Source organism: Bombina bombina, chromosome 7, assembly GCF_027579735.1.
Source record: "Bombina bombina isolate aBomBom1 chromosome 7, aBomBom1.pri, whole genome shotgun sequence".
Taxonomy (NCBI): domain Eukaryota; kingdom Metazoa; phylum Chordata; class Amphibia; order Anura; family Bombinatoridae; genus Bombina; species Bombina bombina.
The window spans coordinates 600,260,515-600,283,697 of NC_069505.1; the positions used below are offsets into that span (position 1 = coordinate 600,260,515).

The 23,183-nt window shown below is 41.3% G+C and overlaps 1 protein-coding gene across 1 annotated transcript in view; it reads right to left on the bottom strand.

Annotated features, from left to right (window-relative positions):
- Positions 1-9,539: 9,539 nt before the first annotated feature.
- LOC128667207 (zinc finger protein 517) overlaps positions 9,540-23,183 on the bottom strand; it is a 64,491-nt gene continuing 50,847 nt past the window's right edge. Inside the window, exon 5 of the mRNA XM_053722143.1 lies at positions 9,540-9,615. Coding sequence (XP_053578118.1) covers positions 9,596-9,615 — 20 coding nt within the window. The 3' untranslated portion in view covers positions 9,540-9,595. The remainder of the gene's footprint in view (positions 9,616-23,183) is intronic.

The following is a 23,183-nucleotide window of genomic DNA, read 5'->3' on the forward strand; positions in this document are numbered from 1 at the left end:
ACAATACATGCATAAATTTTGTCTCTTCCTTCTGAGTTTCTCTTCTGGCTGTAAGGGACCCTTGGTGAATCCGATATCCATAGGAACGGGAGGATCTTTAACAGGTGCGGATGATGGATGAGAGTAAGATGGGCGATGTGGTGTATCTGAGTGCTGACATTCAGCTCTTCTTTCTCTAAGGCATCTGTCGATTTGAATGCTAAGCTCAATCAATGCTTGAAGAGACCTGGGGGTGTTGGTACGAGCTAACTCATCCTTGAGAGCATCACTGAGACCTAATCTGTATTGATTGCGCAAAGCCACATCACTCCATTCGGAATCCTTTGAGTACAATTTAAATTCCGTTAGGTAATCTTCCACGGGTCTTCGACCCTGCTTTAGTGAACGCATCATATTTTCTGCAGTTAATTGAATCTGAGTGTCTTCGTAGAGAGTATTCATTTGAGAGAAGAAATCAGTCAAGGAACCAAGAACTGGATCGTCGTTTTCAAAGAACAAATCAGCCCAGCTCCTAGCTTCTCCTCTTAGGAATGAGATCACTGTCATGACTTTGATTCTTTCATTGTGATAGGTTTTTGGTCTCATTTGGAATAAAAGGTGACAGGAATTCTTAAATTGTCTGAACAGAGCGCGTTCACCAGAGAACTTCTCAGGCAAGGACACCTGGGGTTCAGGTGTGTTATCTCTTACTATAGCACGTAGAGAATCATTTTGTATTTGGAGTTCCCTAAGCCCCTGTGAAAGCTGGTCCACACGTTGGGACAAGTTGTAAACCACTGTGGGTAAATCTGCTGGATCTATGTCGTGGGGCCAATAATTATGTAAGGCAGCTGTTGCAATTGAAATATACAAGTAGTGAAATATCTCTTTAAGGATTAAATCTATTAAGCAAAATAGGATCTCAACTGCAGATAAGAGATAGTGGTAAGACAATTTACAGGAGTGAGTGTTATCCTGCTTAGTAGGTTACAGGAGTAGTAGACAAGACTCCTGTAGTATAGGAAATCTGGCAGCTGTAATTAACTTCAATGATAAAGCTTACAGTCAGTCCATGTACACTGAGTAAAAGTTTATGTGGTTCTTCCTGCAGTTGTGCAAGTACTATAACAACTTGTAATCCTAATGCAGTTCCTCTCTGCTGTGAGCTCAAACCGAATGCAGCAGCTGAAGGCAAGCAGCGTGAACGCTGAACGGAGCCGTTGGTGACGTCACACGGAGGTGTGTGTCAATCCTCCAATCACAGTCCTCAGAATGCTGACAGTCTGCAGAGGGGGAGAACAGTCAAAGGATTTCTCACAGATACACGGAGCGGGTCCGGTCTTTAGAGGGCTAAATAAGCAGGTAGGTTCCGGTGTTATTACAGAAAGTACCCAGACATCCAAGTGAAATGAATTCGGGTGAAGGCAACAAAGTTGCATAGGAAGTTCCTCCAATGTTGTCTTGGGAATGTGTTGCAACTGCAGTGATGGGAGACCTTTAGCAACACCAAAAAGTTATTTAGTTTGTAGAGAAAGCCTCTTTGTAATCCAAGTTGTAGAGGATAGATTTGGTTAAGCAAGCCAGGCAATTTGAATAAGAGTTGGAACGAGTTACGACTCTTAGCTACTCAAAATGAATTATTGGCAACTTGCCAAGTGCATGATGGGAATAAATAGACTTCCCTTAAAGGAACAAGCACAAGGAATAATTCACATGACACTGGCGTCCGTCGTCACTATGACCCATGCTGGCCTGCGGAAGCACATTCCCTGGGACAGATGATCCTGTGACAACCACCAAAGAAGAGAGTTTCTGGTCTCTAGATCCAGATTTATCCGCGCAGATAAGTACGCATATTCCCCATTCCACTGTTTGAGCATGCACAGCTGCAGTGGTCTGAGATGTAAGCGAGCAAATGGAACTATGTCCATTGCCGCAACCATTAGTCCAATTACCTCCATACACTGAGCCACTGATGGCCGAGGAATGGAATGAAGTACTCGGCAAGCGCTTAAGATCTTTGATTTTCTGACCTCCGTCAGAAAAATCTTCATGACTACCGAGTCTATCAAAGTTCCTAAGAATGGAACCCTTGTCAGAGGAACAAGTGAACTCTTTTTTATGTTCACCTTCCACCCGTGAGTTCTTAGAAAAGCCAACACGATGTCCGTGTGAGATTTGGCTAGATGGTAAGTTGACGCCTGAATCAAAATATCGTCCAGATAGGGCGCCACCACTATGCCTCGCGGCCTTATAACCGCCAGAAGGGACCCTAGCACCTTTGTGAAAATTCTGCGAGCTGTGTCCAACCCGAAAGGAAGGGCCACAAACTGGTAATGTTTGTCCAGGAAGGCAAACCTGAGGAACTGATGATGATCTTTGTGGATAGGAATGTGAAGATACGCATCCTTCAAATCCATGGTGGTCATATACTGACCCTCCTGAATCATTGGCAAAATTGTTCGTATAGTCTCCATCTTGAACGATGGGACTCTGAGAAATTTGTTTAGAGTTTTGAGATCTAAAATTGGTCTGAAAGTTCCCTCTTTTTTGGGAACCACGAACAGATTGGAGTAAAACCCCTGCCCTTGTTCTACTTTTGGAACTGGGCAGATTACACCCATGATATATAAGTCTTCTACGCAGCGTAAGAACGCCTCTCTTTTTGTCTGGTTTACAGACAAACGTGAAAGATGAAATCTCCCCCTTGGGAGAGAATCTTTGAATTCTAGACGATACCCCTGGGTCACAATTTCTAACGCCCAGGAATCCTGAACATCTCTCGCCCAAGCCTGAGCAAAGAGAGAAAGTCTGCCCCCTACTAGATCCGGTCCCGAATCGGGGGCTGCCCCTTCATGCTGTCTTGGTAGCAGCAGCGGGCTTCTTGGCCTGTTTACCTTTATTCCAAGACTGATTAGGTTTCCAGACTGACTTGGACTGAGCAAAATTCCCCTCCTGCTTGGAGGCGGATAAAGAAGTAGAGGGACCGCTTTTAAAGTTTCGAAAGGAACGAAAATTATTCTGTTTGGTCCTCATTTTAATCGTCTTGTCCTGAGGAAGGGCATGACCCTTACCTCCAGTAATGTCACAGATAATCTCCTTTAGTTCAGGCCCGAATAGGGTCTTACCCTTAAAAGGAATAGCTAAGAGCTTTGATTTAGATGACACATCAGCAGACCATGACTTTAACCATAACGCTCTACGCGCTAAAATGGCAAAACCTGCATTCTTAGCCGCTAATTTAGCCATTTGGAAAGTGGCATCTGTAATAAAAGAATTTGCTAGCTTGAGAGGCTTAATTCTATCCAAAATATCCTCTAACGGGGTCTCAACCTTGAGAGACTCCTCCAGAGCCTCGAACCAAAAAGCTGCTGCAGTAGTTACTGGAACAATGCACGCTAGAGGTTGCAGAAGAAAACCCTGATGAATAAACAACTTCTTCAGAAGTCCTTATAACTTTTTATCCATAGGATCTTTGAAAGCACAACTGTCCTCGATAACAACTGTCCTCGATAGGTATAGTTGTACGCTTAGCCAGGGTAGAGATAGCTCCCTCCACCTTAGGGACCGTCTGCCACAAATCCCGAGTGGTATCAGATATGGGGAACATCTTCTTGAAAGTAGGAGGGGGAGAGAACGGAATACCTGGTCTATCCCATTCCTTAGTAACAATGTCCGCAATTCTTCTAGGGACTCGAAAAACATTAGTGTAGGTAGGGACCTCTAGATATTTGTCCATTTTAAACACAATTTTTCTGGTGGGATGACAATAGGGTCACAATCATCCAGAGTCGCTAAGACCTCCCTGAGTAACAAGCAGAGGTGTTCAAGTTTAAACTTAAAGGCCGTCACATCTGAATCTGTTTGAGGGAACATCTTTCCTGAATCAGAAAGTTCTCTCTCAGACAGCAATTCCCCCACCCCCAAATCAGAACACTGCAAGGGTACATCCGAGATGGCCAATAAAGCATCAGAGGGCTCAGCATTTACTCCAATACCGGACCTACTGCGCTTACCCTGTAAACCAGGCAGTTTAGATAATACCTCTGTAAGGGTAGTGGACATAACTGCAGCCATATCTTGCAGGGTGAAAGAATTTGACGCACTAGAAGTACATGGCGTCGCTTGGGCGGATGTTAAGGGTTGTGACACTTGGGGAGAAGTAGATGGCATAACCTGATTCTCTTCTGACTGAGAATCATCCTGAGACATACTTTTATCCCCTAAAATATGTTCTTTGCAATGTAAGGACCTCTCAGTACATGAGGGACACATTCTAAGTGGGGGTTCCACAATGGCTTCTAAACACATAGAACATTGGCTTTCCTCAATGTCAGAAATGTTAACACAGGCTAGTAATGACCACACAAACAGGCTTGAAAACACTTTATTTTGTGAAAAAAACAATCTGAAAAAACGGTACTGCGCCTTTAAGAGAAAAAAAGCATACAATTTTTCCCAAAACTGCTTTAAAAGGTTTTAACACTCAAGTTTTATCATATAAGTGTCTAATCTGGCGGCCTAGGATTGCACCACAAGTAAGGGACTATTAACCCTTTATTAGCAAAAACGTTATCCCAAAAAACGTTATGAATATACACAATCAACCCCCTGCTGAGGCCAACCAGAGATGGAGCTTGCTGTCTCTATGTGAAAAACAACTGCGCATCTAAGGCGCAAAATTAGGCCCCGCCCATCATACGCGATGTCTCAGCCTAGTGGAAAAAACGCTGTAAAGCGTTATAGGAACTAGCCATGTGGTTTTATATACCCGGTACAATTACTGTCAGCCATGTGAAACCCTCCAGTGCCATCACACACACACAAAAGTTATTGTCATAAAAAAATGTTATTTGCCCCTGCATATAAATCGATTCCAACATTATGCAACCAGTGTCTTTCAAAGTATAGCCAATAATATATAACAGGTCCCAGTAACATTCCTTCATTGTTTAGGATTACTGCTTACCCCTTCCCTCATGGAAACAATGTCAGCCTGTTCTGAAATACCCCAGTCTCTTCAGAACAAAATGACTGAACATACCTCAATGCTTGTAGCATAAAGACCGGTCCCCACACTGAAGCTTCTCAAGTACTCCTCAGCCATTCTGTGGGAACTCCTCTGGACCCTAGTAACCACTGCTAAGATCATCAGTCTCCATGCAGAAATCTTCCATATGCTGCCTGAGAAAAAATAGCACTTACCGGTACCATTTAAAATAAAAAAGTCTTGCTTGAAGAAATAAAAAAATAACATTTTATCACCTCTTTCACTTTAACCTTCATATTACTTAGAGTAGGCAAAGAGAATGACTGGGGGGTGGAGCTAAGGGAGGAGCTATATAGACAGCGCTGCTGTGGTGCTCTTTGCCACTTCCTGTTAGCAGGAGGATAATATCCCACAAGTAATGGATGAATCCGTGGACTCGTCGTATCTTATAGAAGAAAAAAAACTTTATGGGCTATATAAATAGATCATCTACAAAACATTTATGCAAAGAAAAAATGTGTATAAATGTCCCTTTAATTTCTAAAGGAGATATTCTTGATGTCAACACATTGATATATATATGAGGGTGTGTATGACAAAAATATTGGTGCTATTAGCAAATACTAACCACTAGGAGTGTTCATATGTGATTAGTATATATATGTACTCATATATGGGTACATATTACATTGCCTTGACCATTATAAAACAATTTGTGTAGTGCAATATTAGTAAAATGGTGATGATAGGGGACGGGTATATGTTACCATTAGAGGGTATATGTGTCAATCACAATGGATCAGCATATAAACCAATTATGTGAAAAAGTAGTCATATTGGTGACCTATACTAAACTAGTGTGGCTATCTATGATATATACACATGATATATTATAGATAGATGATCGGAATACATTGATTTATTCCTCCAGAAATATGTTATCCATTTACCAGCTTATATCCATGACACTGCTGATCTCCTCAATAAACTAAATACGTTCAGTCAAACAGGTACCTATATTTGGCTCACCTGCCATGTTGGAGCTCTATACTCCACATGATTTAGGGATAGAGGTGATTAGATCTTTTTTGGATGGCAATATCTATATGCCATCATTACAAAAGGAATTTTTAATAACTATTATACAATATATATTACAACATAATTACTTCCAGTTCTTGGATGATTTTTACTTGCAGGTCAGAGGTACAGACATGGGCACCAGGTTTGCGCCCAGCTTTGCTAACTTATATATGGGAGCATTTGAAGAACAATATATATATATATATATATATATATATATATATATATATATATATATATATATATACACACACACAGGGAGTGCAGAATTATTAGGCAAATGAGTATTTTGACCACATCATCCTCTTTATGCATGTTGTCTTACTCCAAGCTGTATAGGCTCGAAAGCCTACTACCAATTAAGCATATTAGGTGATGTGCATCTCTGTAATGAGAAGGGGTGTGGTCTAATGACATCAACACCCTATATCAGGTGTGCAGAATTATTAGGCAACTTCCTTTCCTTTGGCAAAATGGGTCAAAAGAAGGACTTGACAGGCTCAGAAAAGTCAAAAATTGTGAGATATCTTGCAGAGGGATGCAGCACTCTTAAAATTGCAAAGCTTCTGAAGCGTGATCATCGAACAATCAAGCGTTTCATTCAAAATAGTCAACAGGGTCGCAAGAAGCGTGTGGAAAAACCAAGGCGCAAAATAACTGCCCATGAACTGAGAAAAGTCAAGCGTGCAGCTGCCAAGATGCCACTTGCCACCAGTTTGGCCATATTTCAGAGCTGCAACATCACTGGAGTGCCCAAAAGCACAAGGTGTGCAATACTCAGAGACATGGCCAAGGTAAGAAAGGCTGAAAGACGGCCACCACTGAACAAGACACACAAGCTGAAACGTCAAGACTGGGCAAAGAAATATCTCAAGACTGATTTTTCTAAGGTTTTATGGACTGATGAAATGAGAGTGAGTCTTGATGGGCCAGATGGATGGGCCCGTGGCTGGATTGGTAAAGGGCAGAGAGCTCCAGTCCGACTCAGACGCCAGCAAGGTGGAGGTGGAGTACTGGTTTGGGCTGGTATCAAAGATGAGCTTGTGGGGCCTTTTCGGGTTGAGGATGGAGTCAAGCTCAACTCCCAGTCCTACTGCCAGTTTCTGGAAGACACCTTCTTCAAGCAGTGGTACAGGAAGAAGTCTGCATCCTTCAAGAAAAACATGATTTTCATGCAGGACAATGCTCCATCACACGCGTCCAAGTACTCCACAGCGTGGCTGGCAAGAAAGGGTATAAAAGAAGAAAATCTAATGACATGGCCTCCTTGTTCACCTGATCTGAACCCCATTGAGAACCTGTGGTCCATCATCAAATGTGAGATTTACAAGGAGGGAAAACAGTACACCTCTCTGAACAGTGTCTGGGAGGCTGTGGTTGCTGCTGCACGCAATGTTGATGGTGAACAGATCAAAACACTGACAGAATCCATGGATGGCAGGCTTTTGAGTGTCCTTGCAAAGAAAGGTGGCTATATTGGTCACTGATTTGTTTTTGTTTTGTTTTTGAATGTCAGAAATGTATATTTGTGAATGTTGAGATGTTATATTGGTTTCACTGGTAAAAATAAATAATTGAAATGGGTATATATTTGTTTTTTGTTAAGTTGCCTAATAATTATGCACAGTAATAGTCACCTGCACACACAGATATCCCCCTAAAATAGCTATAACTAAAAACAAACTAAAAACTACTTCCAAAACTATTCAGCTTTGATATTAATGAGTTTTTTTGGGTTCATTGAGAACATGGTTGTTGTTCAATAATAAAATTAATCCTCAAAAATACAACTTGCCTAATAATTCTGCACTCCCTGTATAACTCTAGGTGTTCTATGGCCGTTATATAGACGACCTGTTATTCATATGGGACAGAACAGTACAGGAGGCTGAAAATTCTGTTAAACATCTGAATGAGAATGAGATGGGCCTTACTTTTAAATCAAACATCCAGCCATACCAGATAGAATTTTTAGATATCTCCTTATCTTGGGGAACACAAGGTGAACTATGCACTTCCACTTTTTTAAAAAAAAAAGGAGATAGCAATAATATTTTGCACTTTACAAGTAACCATCTGAAAAGTTGGAAGATGAATATTCCATATAGTCAATTCAATAGAATTAGGAGAAATTGTAGTACTTTGGAAACATATTGTCAGTATATTTATAAGAAGCTTCAGTAGTGCTACCCAAATAATATATCAGTCTATCTCAGGGTTATAATACAATACCATTAATAATTATCCTTAAAAATAGAAACCCTTAACTAATATGCATCTACTAGAAACCACAAAATTAATATAAATATCTGAATTCTTTTTATTTAGTTAATATCTATGAGCATATTGGACTATATTTGTAGGAACCAGAATATGAGACAATACTATACACGTTTACCTTATTAACAATAGAAGTTTCACCCAGTTATCACAGTGAGACTTAAAATAACAGCTACTTATATCCAGCAACAACAATTAACAGTGCTAATGAATAATAGAGTAATATATATATATATATATATATATATATATATATATATTCTGCTATTTAACTGCAATTTATCCTAATACAATTTTAATTTAAAACATCAGAAATTGCACAGATAAGTTACTTAGCCTACAAGACACAAATTTAAACAATACACAGGCTTATGAAATACTAACTTGAAATACAAGCTACTTCTTTAAATCTGCTGCATACAGCAATAATGAATGTTTACTTTAAATGTTTTGCATACAAAAATGCAAGCTAAGAACTATTCAAAACTATGAAACACAGATTAAAAGTACAATTTGCTCTTTAAATTTATTTGCTACAGCAATCTCTTAATACGTTACCAATGATGAACACCAAATCAATATCCAATATTCCTTGATAGGAATATTTCACCTCAGAAAATACCAATAAGTATATTTTTGCAATCAAATGAGAAAAAGGTAGATCAGATTTGCCAAAGTAAAAATGGTGTCTCACGCCCAGCACACCAGTTATCAGTTAGCCAGTAGAATCTGTGTCTGTCCTTTCTCTATCTTGCATTCAGCTTATATGGGTTCTCCTCAGTGGTGAAAATAATGGGTGGCCCCTCCTTGTCCCTTCTGATTGGATATTTGGAATATCTGATTGGATTGGCCCTTAACGGAGCTGAGCATGTTCACCATGGAAACGCATCTTTTGAACAGTTAAATTCCCTTAACTGTCCTACTGGATTTTGGCCACTCGGGGGCAGTAGACATACAACACAGCAATATATTTAACTATCCAACATTTTTTAGACAGTGAAAGAAAATATTTCTTTAAAATGTGTAACAAATACCATAATTTTCTTACATTAGTAAGTTCTATGTGTATATGTACTGTATTATATCACATTATTTATTATGATCAATTTGACATGAAACACAGTATGCCCTTAACATTATATCATATTAAAGCAATTTAATACTGCTAATTATTTTGAAATTAGTGGCATTTAATATCTGTTATACATGCATTTACACAAATACAGCATGTTTTACATTTCTGTGCATTTCTTCCTGGATATATTAATCTTGTCTGAGTAGATCTGAAATAAAAATAAGTGTCATTAATTATTTCTTTCCAGGTCCACAAATATCTATTCATATTCTTAAAAACACAGAGGTTAAGATATTTTATGCTTTCAATATATATATATATATATATATATATAATAGCTACCAAAAGTTTACAGCAGATACACTTAGCTTTGGTAGATCCAGCACTAGACAGCGATTTTCCTGTAGTATCTTCTGACTCAGATGCAACGTGAGACATCTTGCAATATGTAAGAGAAAAAACAACATATAAAGCAAAATTGATCAAATTCCTTAAATGACAGTTTCAGGAATGGGAAAAAATGCCAAAGAACAAGCTTCTAGCAACCAGAAGCAATGAAAAATGAGACTGAAATAATGTGGAGACAAAAGTGACGCCCATATTTTTTGGCGCCAAAAAAGACGCCCACATTTTTGGCGCCTAAATGCTTTTGGCGCCAAAAATGACGCAACATCCGGAACGCCGACATCTTTGACGCAAAATAACGTCAAAAAATGACGCAACTTCCGGCGACACGTTTGACGCCGGAAACGAAAAAGGTTTTTTTTTTTTTTTTTTTTTTTTGCGCCAAAAAAGTCTGCGTCAAGAATGACGCGATAAAATGAAGCATTTTCAGCCCCCGCGAGCCTAACAGCCCACAGGGAAAAAGAGTCAAATTTTTTGAAGGTAAGAAAAAAATTATCAATTTGAAATGCATTATCCCAAATATGAAACTGACTGTCTGAAAAATAAGGAATGTTGAACATTCTGAGTCAAGGCAAATAAATGTTTAAATACATATATTTAGAACTTTATAAACAAAGTGCCCAACCATAGCTTAGAGTGTCACAGAAAAAAAGATATACTTACCCCAGGACACTCATCTACATGTTTGTAGAAAGCCAAACCAGTACTGAAACGAGAATCAGTAGAGGTAATGGTATATATAAGAGTATATCGTCGATCTGAAAAGGGAGGTAAGAGATGAATCTCTACGACCGATAACAGAGAACCTATGAAATAGACCCCGTAGAAGGAGATCACTGCATTCAAATAGGCAATACTCTCCTCACATCCCTCTGACATTCACTGCACGCTGAGAGGAAAACCGGGCTCCAACTTGCTGCGGAGCGCATATCAACGTAGAATCTAGCACAAACTTACTTCACCACCTCCATAGGAGGCAAAGTTTGTAAAACTGATTTGTGGGTGTGGTGAGGGGTGTATTTATAGGCATTTTGAGGTTTGGGAAACTTTGCCCCTCCTGGTAGGAATGTATATCCCATACGTCACTAGCTCATGGACTCTTGCTAATTACATGAAAGAAATATATATATATACACATACATACATACATACATATACATACACACTCACACACATTCACTTCTATGCAGTATCTTGTATTTATCATTTTTTAGCTCCATCTGGAAAACAGGAAAGCATGTGTTATATATATATATATATATATGTGTGTGTAATTCAAATATGGGATTATTACAAATTTAATTCAATCTTTTACTTTCCATATATATATATATTCATGTGTTTATATTTAATATCACATAAATAGACAGTCTCATATCCATTAAAATATATATTTTCCTAGAAGTATATTTTATTTGAAATCTAAATACAGTTGTTTTGAAATCACAATGTAAGCCATGTGCCTTTACTGTATGTTATCCCAACCCAGACGCAATATCCACACTATGTATATTCCAGTGTTAGCAGCCACACAGCATGAGTCACTCAACAAACCTGTGCTAATTATCAGTCCCTTTTTCAATTAAGGAGCAAATGGTTTTGTCCTTAGTCTCTGGTGACATCCTGTCTGCAATTTAGTCCTGAAATGTTTATTCAAACTTGTGGGGGTTTTGTGAATCAAATCCTGACATCAGAATTTCAACCCTATTTCAGTAATATCTGATAAAAATATGGTTTCATACATAAACACATTTCCCTGTCCTATTGACACACACACATATATATATATATATATATATATATTTACCTGTACCCTGACAATATGATAAACAATCCCCAGTTCTAGTTGAAAGATTTTTGGATAAAGGATAGATATCCTCCCTCTCTTATTAAAAACAGTCAAGAAAGAGCCAGAGATCTAGATAGAATTAATATGCTCAAAGGTAAATCCAAAGGTACTTTGTCAAGTAATGAAATTGAAAACAGTACCTCACAACCACGCTTCATTACCCAATATAATTCAAATCACAGAGCTATTAAAAAATCATTGCAAAAACATTGGCGTATTCTCCAGAAGGACCCTGTGCTTAAAGGGACAGTCAAGTCCAAAAAAAACTTTCAAGTTTCAAATAGGGTATGTAATTTTAAACAACTTTCCAATTTACTTTTATCACAAATTTTGCTTTGTACTCTTGGTATTCTTAGTTGAAAGCTAAACCTAGGAGTTTCATATGCTAATTTCTTAGACCTTGAAGGCCGCCTCTAATCTAAATGCATTTTGATAGTTTTTCACCACTAGAGGGCATTAGTTCATGCGTTTCATATAGATACATTGAGCTCATGTACGTGAATTTACCATGGAGGCAGCTCTGAATGGCTAAAATGCAAGTCTGTCAAAAGAACTGAAATAAGGGGGTAGTCTGCTGAGGCTTAAATACAAGGTAATTACAGAGGTAAAACGTGTATCATAACTGTGTTGGTTATGAAAAACTGGGGAATTGGTAATTAAGGGATTATCTTTTAAAACAACAAAAATTCTGGTGTTGACTGTCCCTTTAAACAAATCTTAGATCCTCAACCTCTTATGACTTTTAGGAGAGCCCCTACCCTAAGCAAAAGCTTGCCCCCAGCAAGATAGTAATGTCTAAAAAATCTGGGGTAAGAAAGTCGAAACTGAAGAATCTTTCTTCAGGCACTTACAGATGTGAACATCCTAGATGTTCAATGTGCAAATACATCAAACACAAGTCAACGACTGTAACTGCCAACACTACAGGAGAAGTGTTTAAGATTAGGGGCCAAATCACCTGTAATACATTCTTCGTAATATATGTATTATCCTGTAAGTGTGGTCTTCAGTACTTAGGCCGCACTACGCGTAAAGTCCGCACCAGATGGAGTGAACATTTACAAAATATTAAATAGAAGTCACTTCTCCACAGTGTGCCTAGACATCACTTTCAGACACACTTTGGTGAACCGTGTAGTTATCATATTACCCCCATTGAACATATTTTACCCTCCCATTAATACAATAGGTACACCAAACTAAGACAAAGGGAAACCTTTTGGATTTACAAGTTTCAGTCCCTTTTTCCTACAGGTCTAAATGAAGTAATAGATTCAGCTGCTTTCAACTGATATAGGATATTTCTGTTAATATTATTATTAGTTTATTATATATATATTTTTTGTAAACTGGAGTTTAGTTGTGTATATTTTATTTAATTTTTATACTTAGATCTATTTAATTGTTATCCCCCTGCATATATAATTTAGAAATGAGCCTTGATATGTGCAAATTGGTCTTCTTTATTATTATAGACTTTTTTAGTCTTAATTAATTTTTAATTACAGCTATTAGAGTAATCACGTGTATATACTGTATAATAACCACACTAGTTTAGTATAGGTCATCAATATGACTAATTTTTCACATAATTGGTTTATATGTTGAGCCATTGTGATTGACACATATACCCTCTGATGGTAACATATACCCGTCCCCTATCATCACCATTTTACTAATATTGCACCACACAAATTGTTTTATAATGGTCAAGGCAATGTAATATGTACCCATATATGAGTACATACAGTATATATACTAATCACACATGAACACTCCTAGTGGTTAGAATTTGCTAATAGCATCAATATTTTTGTCATACACACCCTCATGTATTGTATTTGGCCTTTATGTGTTTACATATCACAATAAGATTTCTTAGATACACCCTATCACGACGAGCCGCTCTAGCCGTTGCTAGGGGCGTGGCTTCTCCTTCCTTGCTCATTGCCTAGGGTTGTGTCGGCTCTGGATGCGTGCGGTGATGACATCATCGCTGCACGCTCCTCTACTCTCTGATGCCGGTTACACGCTAAGGCACAAATCCTCCACCCATGTAAGTAATCCTAGTACGATCTATCACTGCCCAAGTATAGTTGTTACTTTGTGTGCTCCTGGGTGTGATTGATAGTTACTTCAGTATTGCCTTAAATGTGTTTGAACCCTGCCTGTCTGACTACTCTGCCTGTTATACCCCTGAATTGCTGGATTGATATACTGCTGCTGAACCCTGCCTGTCTGACTACTCTGCTTATTAACCCGTTGTTCTGGATTGCCTCTTTGTTGCCGAACCCTGCCTGACCATTCTAGTGGTGTGCCCTTGGACTTCTTTACCGTTGTCAAACCCTGCCTGCCTGACCATTGTAGTGGTTTGTCCTTGGACTGCTTTACTGTTGCCAAATCCTGTCTGTCCTTTCTAGTGGTTTGCCTTGGACTGCTCTGCCATTGCCGCTGGGGACTGTCCTGCCTATTGCGAGTGCCGCTCTCCTCATCTTACTAACTTTCTCTGCTCTGGGATATTCCCTATCTTTCCGTATCGACGCCGGGATAACAAGACTACTGGCCAAGTTCGGTCTGATAGAGGAGTATCCCACGAGCATTACATTATACTTGGGCCATGGAGCCAGATGAGGTTTATCTTCAGGGGCAGATGTTGGGAACCCATACCACACAGTTGCAGACTATGAATTCCAAGCTAGAGACTATTACTGCTCAACTCTCCTTAATAGTTACAGCGAGGAATAACGCTCCCGTTTCACCTCCAGTCCCTACTCCTAGTACTGCGACTTCTTCCTCTGCTTCTGGAAGTATACCCACGAAAACCTTTGACTGACAAGTACAAGGGTACTACTGATTGCAGGGGTTTTCTCAACCAATGCAGGTTGCACTTCCGCAATGATCCTCACACCTTTCAGTCTCAACAGTCAAGGGTCACCTTTATCATTTCCTTCCTGAAAGACAAGGCCCTAGCCTGGGTCTCTCCCCTCTTGGAACAGAATGCTCCACTCCTGCAGGATGCTGATGATTTCATTTCTGCATTATCTTCTGTGTTTGGGACTTCTGGCCGTACCTCTGCTGCAGAATATTCTCACCTAGACTTCCGCCAGGGCAATAGAACTGTGGCACAGTTCGCCATCGAATTTCGCACATTGGCACTTGAAACCACTTGGGATGGCAATGCTCTCAAGGCAGCCTTTAGGAGGGGTCTGCATGAATGCATCAAAGATGAACTCGCTTATCATGATATTTCTTCTTCTTTGGATGACTTTATAATGTTTTGTATCAGTCTGGACTCTCGCTTTCAGGAGAGACAAGCTGAGAGAGACAAAACAAGGAGGGTTCTTCATCCAGTTTCGGCAGTAACCTCTACCTCCTCAGCAGCTCCAGTTACCTCAGTGGAGGAACCCATGGATCTCTCCTACTTCAAACCTTCAGGAGTCTGAAAGACAGAGAAGAAGGAGATTGAGACTATGCTTTTATTGTGGGTCCAATACCCACCAACTAAAGGACTGTGACATTCGGCCGGGAAAATCCAATGCTTAGGGGAAAAAGACATTGTCTCAAAATAACTACTCTGGATGGCACCCCCTTGGTTCAGGGTTGATCCATTTGGAGTCAGTACCCCTAACCCTGACCGTGGGAGTCCTTCATACCGAACAGCTGCAATTCAAGGTCATTCATTCTCCAGCACAGCCTGTCATCCTTGGCTTCGGGTACACAATCCACATTTCGACTGGGCTGAGGGACAACTGGCCTCCTGGGGTACCTCCTGTTTCCACTTCTGCCTTGCCAAAGTCACTCCTCTGCTCCGCATCCCCATAGCCAGTATACAGACTCCTCCAATCCTTACGTCAATATATGCAGACTTTGCAGATGTATTTGAGAAAAAAGCAGCCGACGTGCTACCACCCCATCGTCCTTATGACTGCAAGATCGACCTCTTTCCCGGAGCCCCACTTCCTAAAGGGAGGACTTATCCACTCTCCAAAGCTGAAACCAAATCCATGGAGGAGTACATCCAAGAAAACCTAGATAAAGGATTGATTCGCCCTTCATCCTCTCCTGCTGGGGCAGGCTTCTTTTTTGTCAGTAAGAAGGATGGTGGGATCAGACCCTGCATCGACTACCGGGCCTTGAACAACATAACTATCAAGAATCACTATCCCATTCCATTGATCACCGAACTGTATGACTCACTCCAGGATGCTTGCTTTTTCACCAAGTTGGACTTACGTGGGGCATACAATCTGATTCGTATCTTTCCAGGCCACGAATGGAAGACCACTTCCAACACAAGATCCGGGCACTACGAATACCTTGTAATGCCCTTTGGGCTGTGTAACGCCCCTGCAGTCTTCCAGGCATTTGTCAACGATGTCTTCCGTGACCTCAACCGAACTGTCATCGTCAATCTGGATGACATCCTTGTTTTCTCTTCCACTTTAGAGGAGCATCACAAACACGTGAGACAATTTTTTCTACGTCTCAGAGACAATTCTTTGGTAGCCAAGCTAGAAAAAACATAATTTATGCTTACCTGATAAATTTATTTATCTTGTGGTGTATCCAGTCCACGGATCATCCATTACTTGTGGGATATTCTCCTCCCCAACAGGGAGCTGCAAGAGGATCACCCACAGCAGAGCTGTCTATATAGCTCCTCCCCCAACTGCCACTCCCCAGTCATTCGACCGAAGACAAGCAAGAGAAAGGAGAAACTATAGGGTGCAGTGGTGACTGTAGTTTAAAAATAAAAAACACCTGCCTTGAAATGACAGGGCGGGCCGTGGACTGGATACACCACAAGAGAAAATTTTTTATCAGGTAAGCATAAATTAGGTTTTCTCTTGTAAGGTGTATCCAGTCCACGGATCATCCATTACTTGTGGGATACCAATACCAAAGCTATAGGACACGGATGAAGGGAGGGACAAGGCAGGTGCTTAAACGGAAGGCACCACTGCCTGTAAGACCTTTCTCCCAAAAATAGCCTCCGAAGAAGCAAAAGTATCAAATTTGTAGAATTTAGAAAAAGTATGAAGCGAAGACCAAGTCGCCGCCTTACAAATCTGTTCAACAGAAGCCTCATTCTTAAAAGCCCATGTGGAAGCTACCGCTAGTAGAATGAGCCGTAATTCTTTCAGGAGGCTGCTGGCCAGCAGTCTCATAAGCTAAGCGGATTATACTTCTTAGCCAAAAAGAGAGAGAAGTTGCCGAAGCCTTTTGGCCTCTCCTCTGTCCAGAGTAGATAACAAACAATGCAGATGTTTGACGAAAATCTTTAGTAGCTTGTAAATAAAACTTTAAAGCACGAACCACGTCAAGATTGTGTAATAGACGTTCCTTCTTCGAAGAAGGATTAGGACACAGTGACGGAACAACAATCTCCTGATTGATATTCTTATTAGATACCACCTTAGGTAGAAAACCAGGTTTGGTACGTAACACTACCTTATCTGCATGGAAAATGAGATAAGGGGAATCACACTGTAAAGCAGATAACTCCGAAACTCTTCGAGCTGAGGAGATAGCTACTAAAAAACAGAACTTTCCAAGATAAGAGCTTAATATCTATGGAATGCAAAGGTTCAAACGGAACCCCTTGAAGAACTTTAAGAACTAAATTTAAACTCCATGGTGGAGCAACAGGTTTAAACACAGGCTTGATTCTAACCAGAGCCTGACAAAACGCCTGAACATCTGGAACCTCAGCCAGACGTTTGTGCAAAAGGATAGACAGAGCAGAAATCTGTCCCTTTAAGGAACTAGCTGATAAGCCCTTCTCCAATCCTTCTTGGAGAAAGGATAATATCCTAGGAATCCTGACTTTACTCCATGAGTAACCCTTGGATTCACACCAATGAAGATATTTACACCATATCTTATGATAGATTTTCCTGGTGACAGGCTTTCGCGCCTGTATAAAGGTATCAATGACCGACTCGGAGAAACCACGCTTTGACAAAATCAAGCGTTCAATCTCCAAGCAGTCAGACGCAGAGAAATCAGATTTGGATGGTTGAAAGGACCCTGAAGTAGAAGGTCTTGTCTCAGCGGCAGAGTCCATGGTGGAAAGGATGACATGTCCACCAGATCTGCATACCAAGTCCTGCGTGGCCACGCAGGTGCTATCAAAATCACCGAAGCTCTCTTCTGCTTGATCTTGGCAATCAGACGATGGAGCAGAGGAAACGGTGGAAACACATAAGCCAGGTTGAAGGACCAAGGCGCTGCTAGAGCATCTATCAGTGCTGCCTTGGGATCCCTGGACCTGGATCCGTAACAAGGAAGCTTGGCGTTCTGACGAGACGCCATGAGATCCAGTTCTGGTTTGCCCCAAAGTTGAATCAACTGTGCCAACACCTCCGGATGGAGCTCCCACTCCCCCGGATGAAAAGTTTGTCGACTTAGAAAATCCGCCTCCCAGTTCTCTACTCCTGGGATATGGATAGCTGATAGATGGCAAGAGTGAATCTCTGCCCATAGAATTATCTTTGAAACCTCCAACATTGCTAGGGAACTCCTTGTTCCCCCTTGATGGTTGATGTAAGCTACAGTCGTGATGTTGTCCGACTGAAATCTGATGAACCTGACCGCAGCTAGCTGAGGCCAAGCCTGAAGAGCATTGAATATCGCTCTTAGTTCCAGAATGTTTGTCGGAAGGAGTGCCTCCTCCTGAGTCCACGATCCCTGAGCCTTCAGGGAGTTCCAGACTGCACCCCAGCCCAATCTGTCCTGCGGAAGGTCATACCTTTGGACAGATGGACCCGAGATAGCCACCAGAGAAGAGAATCCCTGGTCTCTTGATCCAGATTTAGTAGAGGGGACAAATCTGTGTAATCTCCATTCCACTGACCGAGCATGCAGAGTTGCAGCGGTCTGAGATGTAGGCGGGCAAATGGCACTATGTCCATTGCCGCTACCATTAAGCCGATTACTTCCATACACTGAGCCACTGAAGGGCGAGAAGTAGAATAAAGAACACGGCAGGAATTTAGAAGTTTTGACAACCTGGCCTCTGTCAGGTAAATCTTAATTTCTACAGAATCTATCAGAGTTCCCAGGAAGGAAACTCTTGTGAGAGGTGACAGAGAACTCTTTTCTTCATTCACTTTCCACCCATGAGACCTCAGAAATGCCAGAACAATGTCCGTATGTGACTTGGCAATTTGAAAATTCGACGCCTGTATCAGAATGTCGTCTAGGTAAGGGGCTACTGCTATACCCCGCGGCCTTAGGACCGCCAGAAGTGACCCCAGAACCTTTGTAAAGATTCTTGGTGCCGTAGCTAACCCGAAGGGAAGAGCTACAAACTGGTAATGCCTGTCTAGAAAGGCGAACCTGAGAAACCGATGATGATCTCTGTGTATCGGAATGTGGAGATAAGCATCCTTTAAGTCCACGGTAGTCATATATTGACCCTTCTGGATCATAGGTAGGATGGTTCGAATAGTCTCCATTTTGAAGGATGGGACCCTGAGAAATTTGTTTAGGCTCTTGAGATCTAAGATTGGTCTGAAGGTTCCCTCTTTCTTGGGAACCACAAACAGATTTGAATAGAATCCTTGCCCCTGTTCCTCCCTTGGAACTGGGTGGATCACTCCCATAACTAGGAGGTCTTGAACACAATGTAAGAATGCCTCTCTCTTTATCTGGTTTGCAGATAATTGTGAGAGGTGAAATCTTCCTTTTGGGGAAGAAGCTTTGAAGTCCAGAAGATACCCCTGGGACACAATTTCCAACACCCAGGGATCCTGGACCAAGCCTGGGCGAAGAGAGAAAGTCTGCCCCCTACTAGATCCGTTACCGGATCGGGGGCTAATCCTTCATGCTGTCTTAGAGGCAGCAGCAGGCTTTTTGGCCTGCCTTCCTTTGTTCCAAGCCTGGTTAGGTCTCCAGACCGGCTTGGACTGGGCAAAATTTCCCTCTTGTTTAGTATTAGAGGAAGTTGATGCTGCGCCAGTCTTGAAGTTTCGAAAGGCACGAAAATTAGTCTGTTTGGTCCTTAATTTGTTGGACCTATCCTGAGGAAGGGCGTGACCTTTTCCTCCAGTAATATCAGAAATGATCTCCTTCAGTCCGGGCCCGAATAGGGTCTGTCCCTTGAAGGGAATATTGAGAAGCTTAGACTTTGAAGTAACGTCAGCTGACCAGGATTTAAGCCATAACGCCCTACGCGCTTGAATAGCAAAACCTGAGTTCTTAGCCATTAGTTTGGTTAAATGAACAACGGCGTCAGAAACAAATGAATTGGCTAGCTTAAGAGCTTTAAGCTTGTCAAGTATATCATCCAATGGGGTTTTTACCTGTAGAGCCTCTTCCAGAGACTCAAACCAGAAGTCCGCAGCAGCAGTGACAGGGGCAATGCATGCAAGAGGCTGGAGAATAAAACCCTGTTGAATAAACATTTTCTTAAGGTAACCCACTAACTTTTTATCCATTGGATCTAGGAAAGCACAACTGTCCTCAACTGGGATAGTTGTACGCTTCGCTAGGGTAGAGACTGCTCCCTCCACCTTAGGGACCGTTTGCCATAAGTCCCGTGTAGCGGCATCTATGGGAAACATCTTTTTAAAAACAGGAGGGGGAGAGAACGGTACACCTGGTCTATCCCATTCCTTAGTAATAATTTCTGAAAACCTCTTAGGTATTGGAAAAACATCAGTGTAAACAGGCACTGCATAGTATTTATCCAATCTACACAATTTCTCTGGGACCATAATGGTGTCACAGTCATTCAGAGCAGCTAAAACCTCCCTGAGCAACACGCGGAGGTGTTCAAGCTTAAATTTAAATGTAGACATATCAGAATCAGGTTGAATTATCTTCCCTGAGTCAGAAAAATCACCCACAGATAGAAGCTCTCCTTCCTCAGCTTCTGCATATTGTGAGGGAATATCAGACATAGCTACTAAAGCGTCAGAGTGCTCTGTATTTTTCCTAGTCCCAGAGCTGTCTCGCTTTCCTTGTAACCCTGGTAGTTTGGACAATACCGCTGTAAGGGTATGATCCATAACTGCCGCCATGTCTTGTAAGGTAAACGCTATGGGCGCGCTAGATGTACTTGGCGCCTCTAGAGCGGGCGTCCCTTGAGCGGGAGTCATAGGTTCTGACACGTGGGGAGAGTTTGTCGGCATAACTTGTCAGTTTCCTCTGGTGATAAATCTTTTAAAGCCAGAATATGATCTTTATAGCTTATAGTAAAATCAGTGCATTTGGTACACATTCTAAGAGGGGGTTCCACAATGGCTTCTAAACATAATGAACAATGAGTTTCCTCTATGTCAGACATGTTTAAACAGACTAGTAATGAGACCAGCAAGCTTGTAAAACACTTTAATAACTGTGAACAAGCAAAAAATAAAAACAGTACTGTGCCTTTAAGAGAAAAAAAACAATCACAGAAACTGCAAAACAGTGAAAAAAGCAGTAAATTTTACGAAATTTTTACAGTGTGTATAATAGACTTAAATAGCATTGCACCCACTTGCAAATGGATGATTAACCCCTTAGTTTCAAAACCGGATCAAAAAAACGATATAAACGTCACAACCAACTGCCACAGCTCTACTGTGGCCCTACCTGCCCATACGACGACTTTGGAAGGCACAAAAACCCTTTAGAGAGGTCCTATATGTTCAGGGGACTCCTTCAGGGAAGCTGGAAGTCTCAAGCTGCAAAAACTACTGCACGATTTAGGCCTGAAATTAGGCCCCTCCCAACCTGTACTCACAATGAGAGGGCCATAAAAAACTATCCCTAGGCAAAATCTAGTCAGCCATGTGGAAAAACTGGGCCCCAGAATAAAGTTTCATCACCATTTGTAATAAACGTTTATATACATCAAGCAAACGTTATATATATTCAGTAATGAGAGTAAATAACAAAAATATTACCCTTTACAGCAAGCATGATACCAGTCGTATTAAATCACTGTAATCAGGCTTACCTTAAATAAATCAGGTACTGTCAGCATTTTCTAGCTTATCCTCTCTCTAGAATTTTTTTTAACTGCACATACCTCAGAGCAGGTAGCCCTGCACGCTATTCCCCCAGCTGAAGTTACTCATCTCTTCAGTTATGTGTGAGAACAGCAGTGGATCTTAGTTACAAACTGCTAAGATCATCAAAAACCTCAGGCAGACTCTTCTTCAACTTTCTGCCTGAGGCTAAAATAGTACAACTCCGGTACCATTTGAAAATAAAACTTTTGATTGAAGATAAACTACATTAATGCACCACATCTCTCTAGCAACTACCCATGTCGAGAGCTGCAAGAGAATGACTGGGGAGTGGCAGTTGGGGGAGGAGCTATATAGACAGCTCTGCTGTGGGTGATCCTCTTGCAGCTCCCTGTTGGGGAGGAGAATATCCCACAAGTAATGGATGATCCGTGGACTGGATACACCTTACAAGAGAAATGTGAGTTTGATCAAGTTCAGATCCAATTCCTTGCTTATGTCATCTCCAAAGAAGGTTTTGCCATGGATACTGCTAAACTCACCGCAGTTCTAGAATGGGCTCAACCTACTTCATTAAAGGAATTACAGAGATTCTTGGGGTTCTCCAATTATTACCGCAAGTTTATAAAGAACTTTTCACAAACAGTCGCTCCTCTCACTGAACTGACCAAACGGAACAAAGACTGTAAACATTGGCCTCCTGAAGCCATTAATGCCTTCTCTTGTCTGAAAAAGGCTTTCTGTTCTGCTCCTGTGCGCCGCCATCCTGATCCTGACCTGCAGTTTACTTTAGATGTTGATGCCTCCAAGATAGGGGCTGGAGCAGTACTAACCCAAAGAGATCCTATGACTGCCAAGTCACACCCTGTAGCCTTTTTCTCTAAACGTTTTACTCCTGCTGAGAGGAATTACGATGCGGGTAATCATGAACTCTTAGCCATTAAGATGGCTTTGACTGAATGGCATCATTGGTTAGAGGGCACCGCCAATCCCATTCAGATTCTCACCGACCACAAGAATCCGACTTACCTAGAGACTGCTCATCGACTCAATCCTCGACAGGCCAGGTGGGCCTAGTTCTTTTCCCGTTTTAACTTTGTTCTCTCTTATATTCCTGGGACCAAGAACAAGAAGGCGGATGCCCTTTCCCGTCAGTTCCCTCACTCAAGTGACTCCTCTGAAGCTCCTATTGAACACATCATACCTCCCTCCTGTGTGGTTGCACAACTAAACACCACCCTTCTGCAAAGATTGCAACGTGCCCAGTCTAGTAAACATTCTGGAGCCCCCGTGGCATCAGATGTCCTCTTTGTGCCTCTGAACCTATGCACCCCTGTGCTATACTGGGCTAATGATAGTAAACTCTCAGGATATCCTGGTTTGACTAGGAATTTTAAGTGTCTTTCCCAACACGTATGGTGGCCTACTATTAAGTCTGACACTCAGGATTATGTGAAAGCCTGCACTACTTGTGCTGCCAACAAATTCCCCGATCCTTGCTTCCTGGCTTGCTCCAACCATTGTCCATTCCCAAACAACCATGGACACACATAACAATGG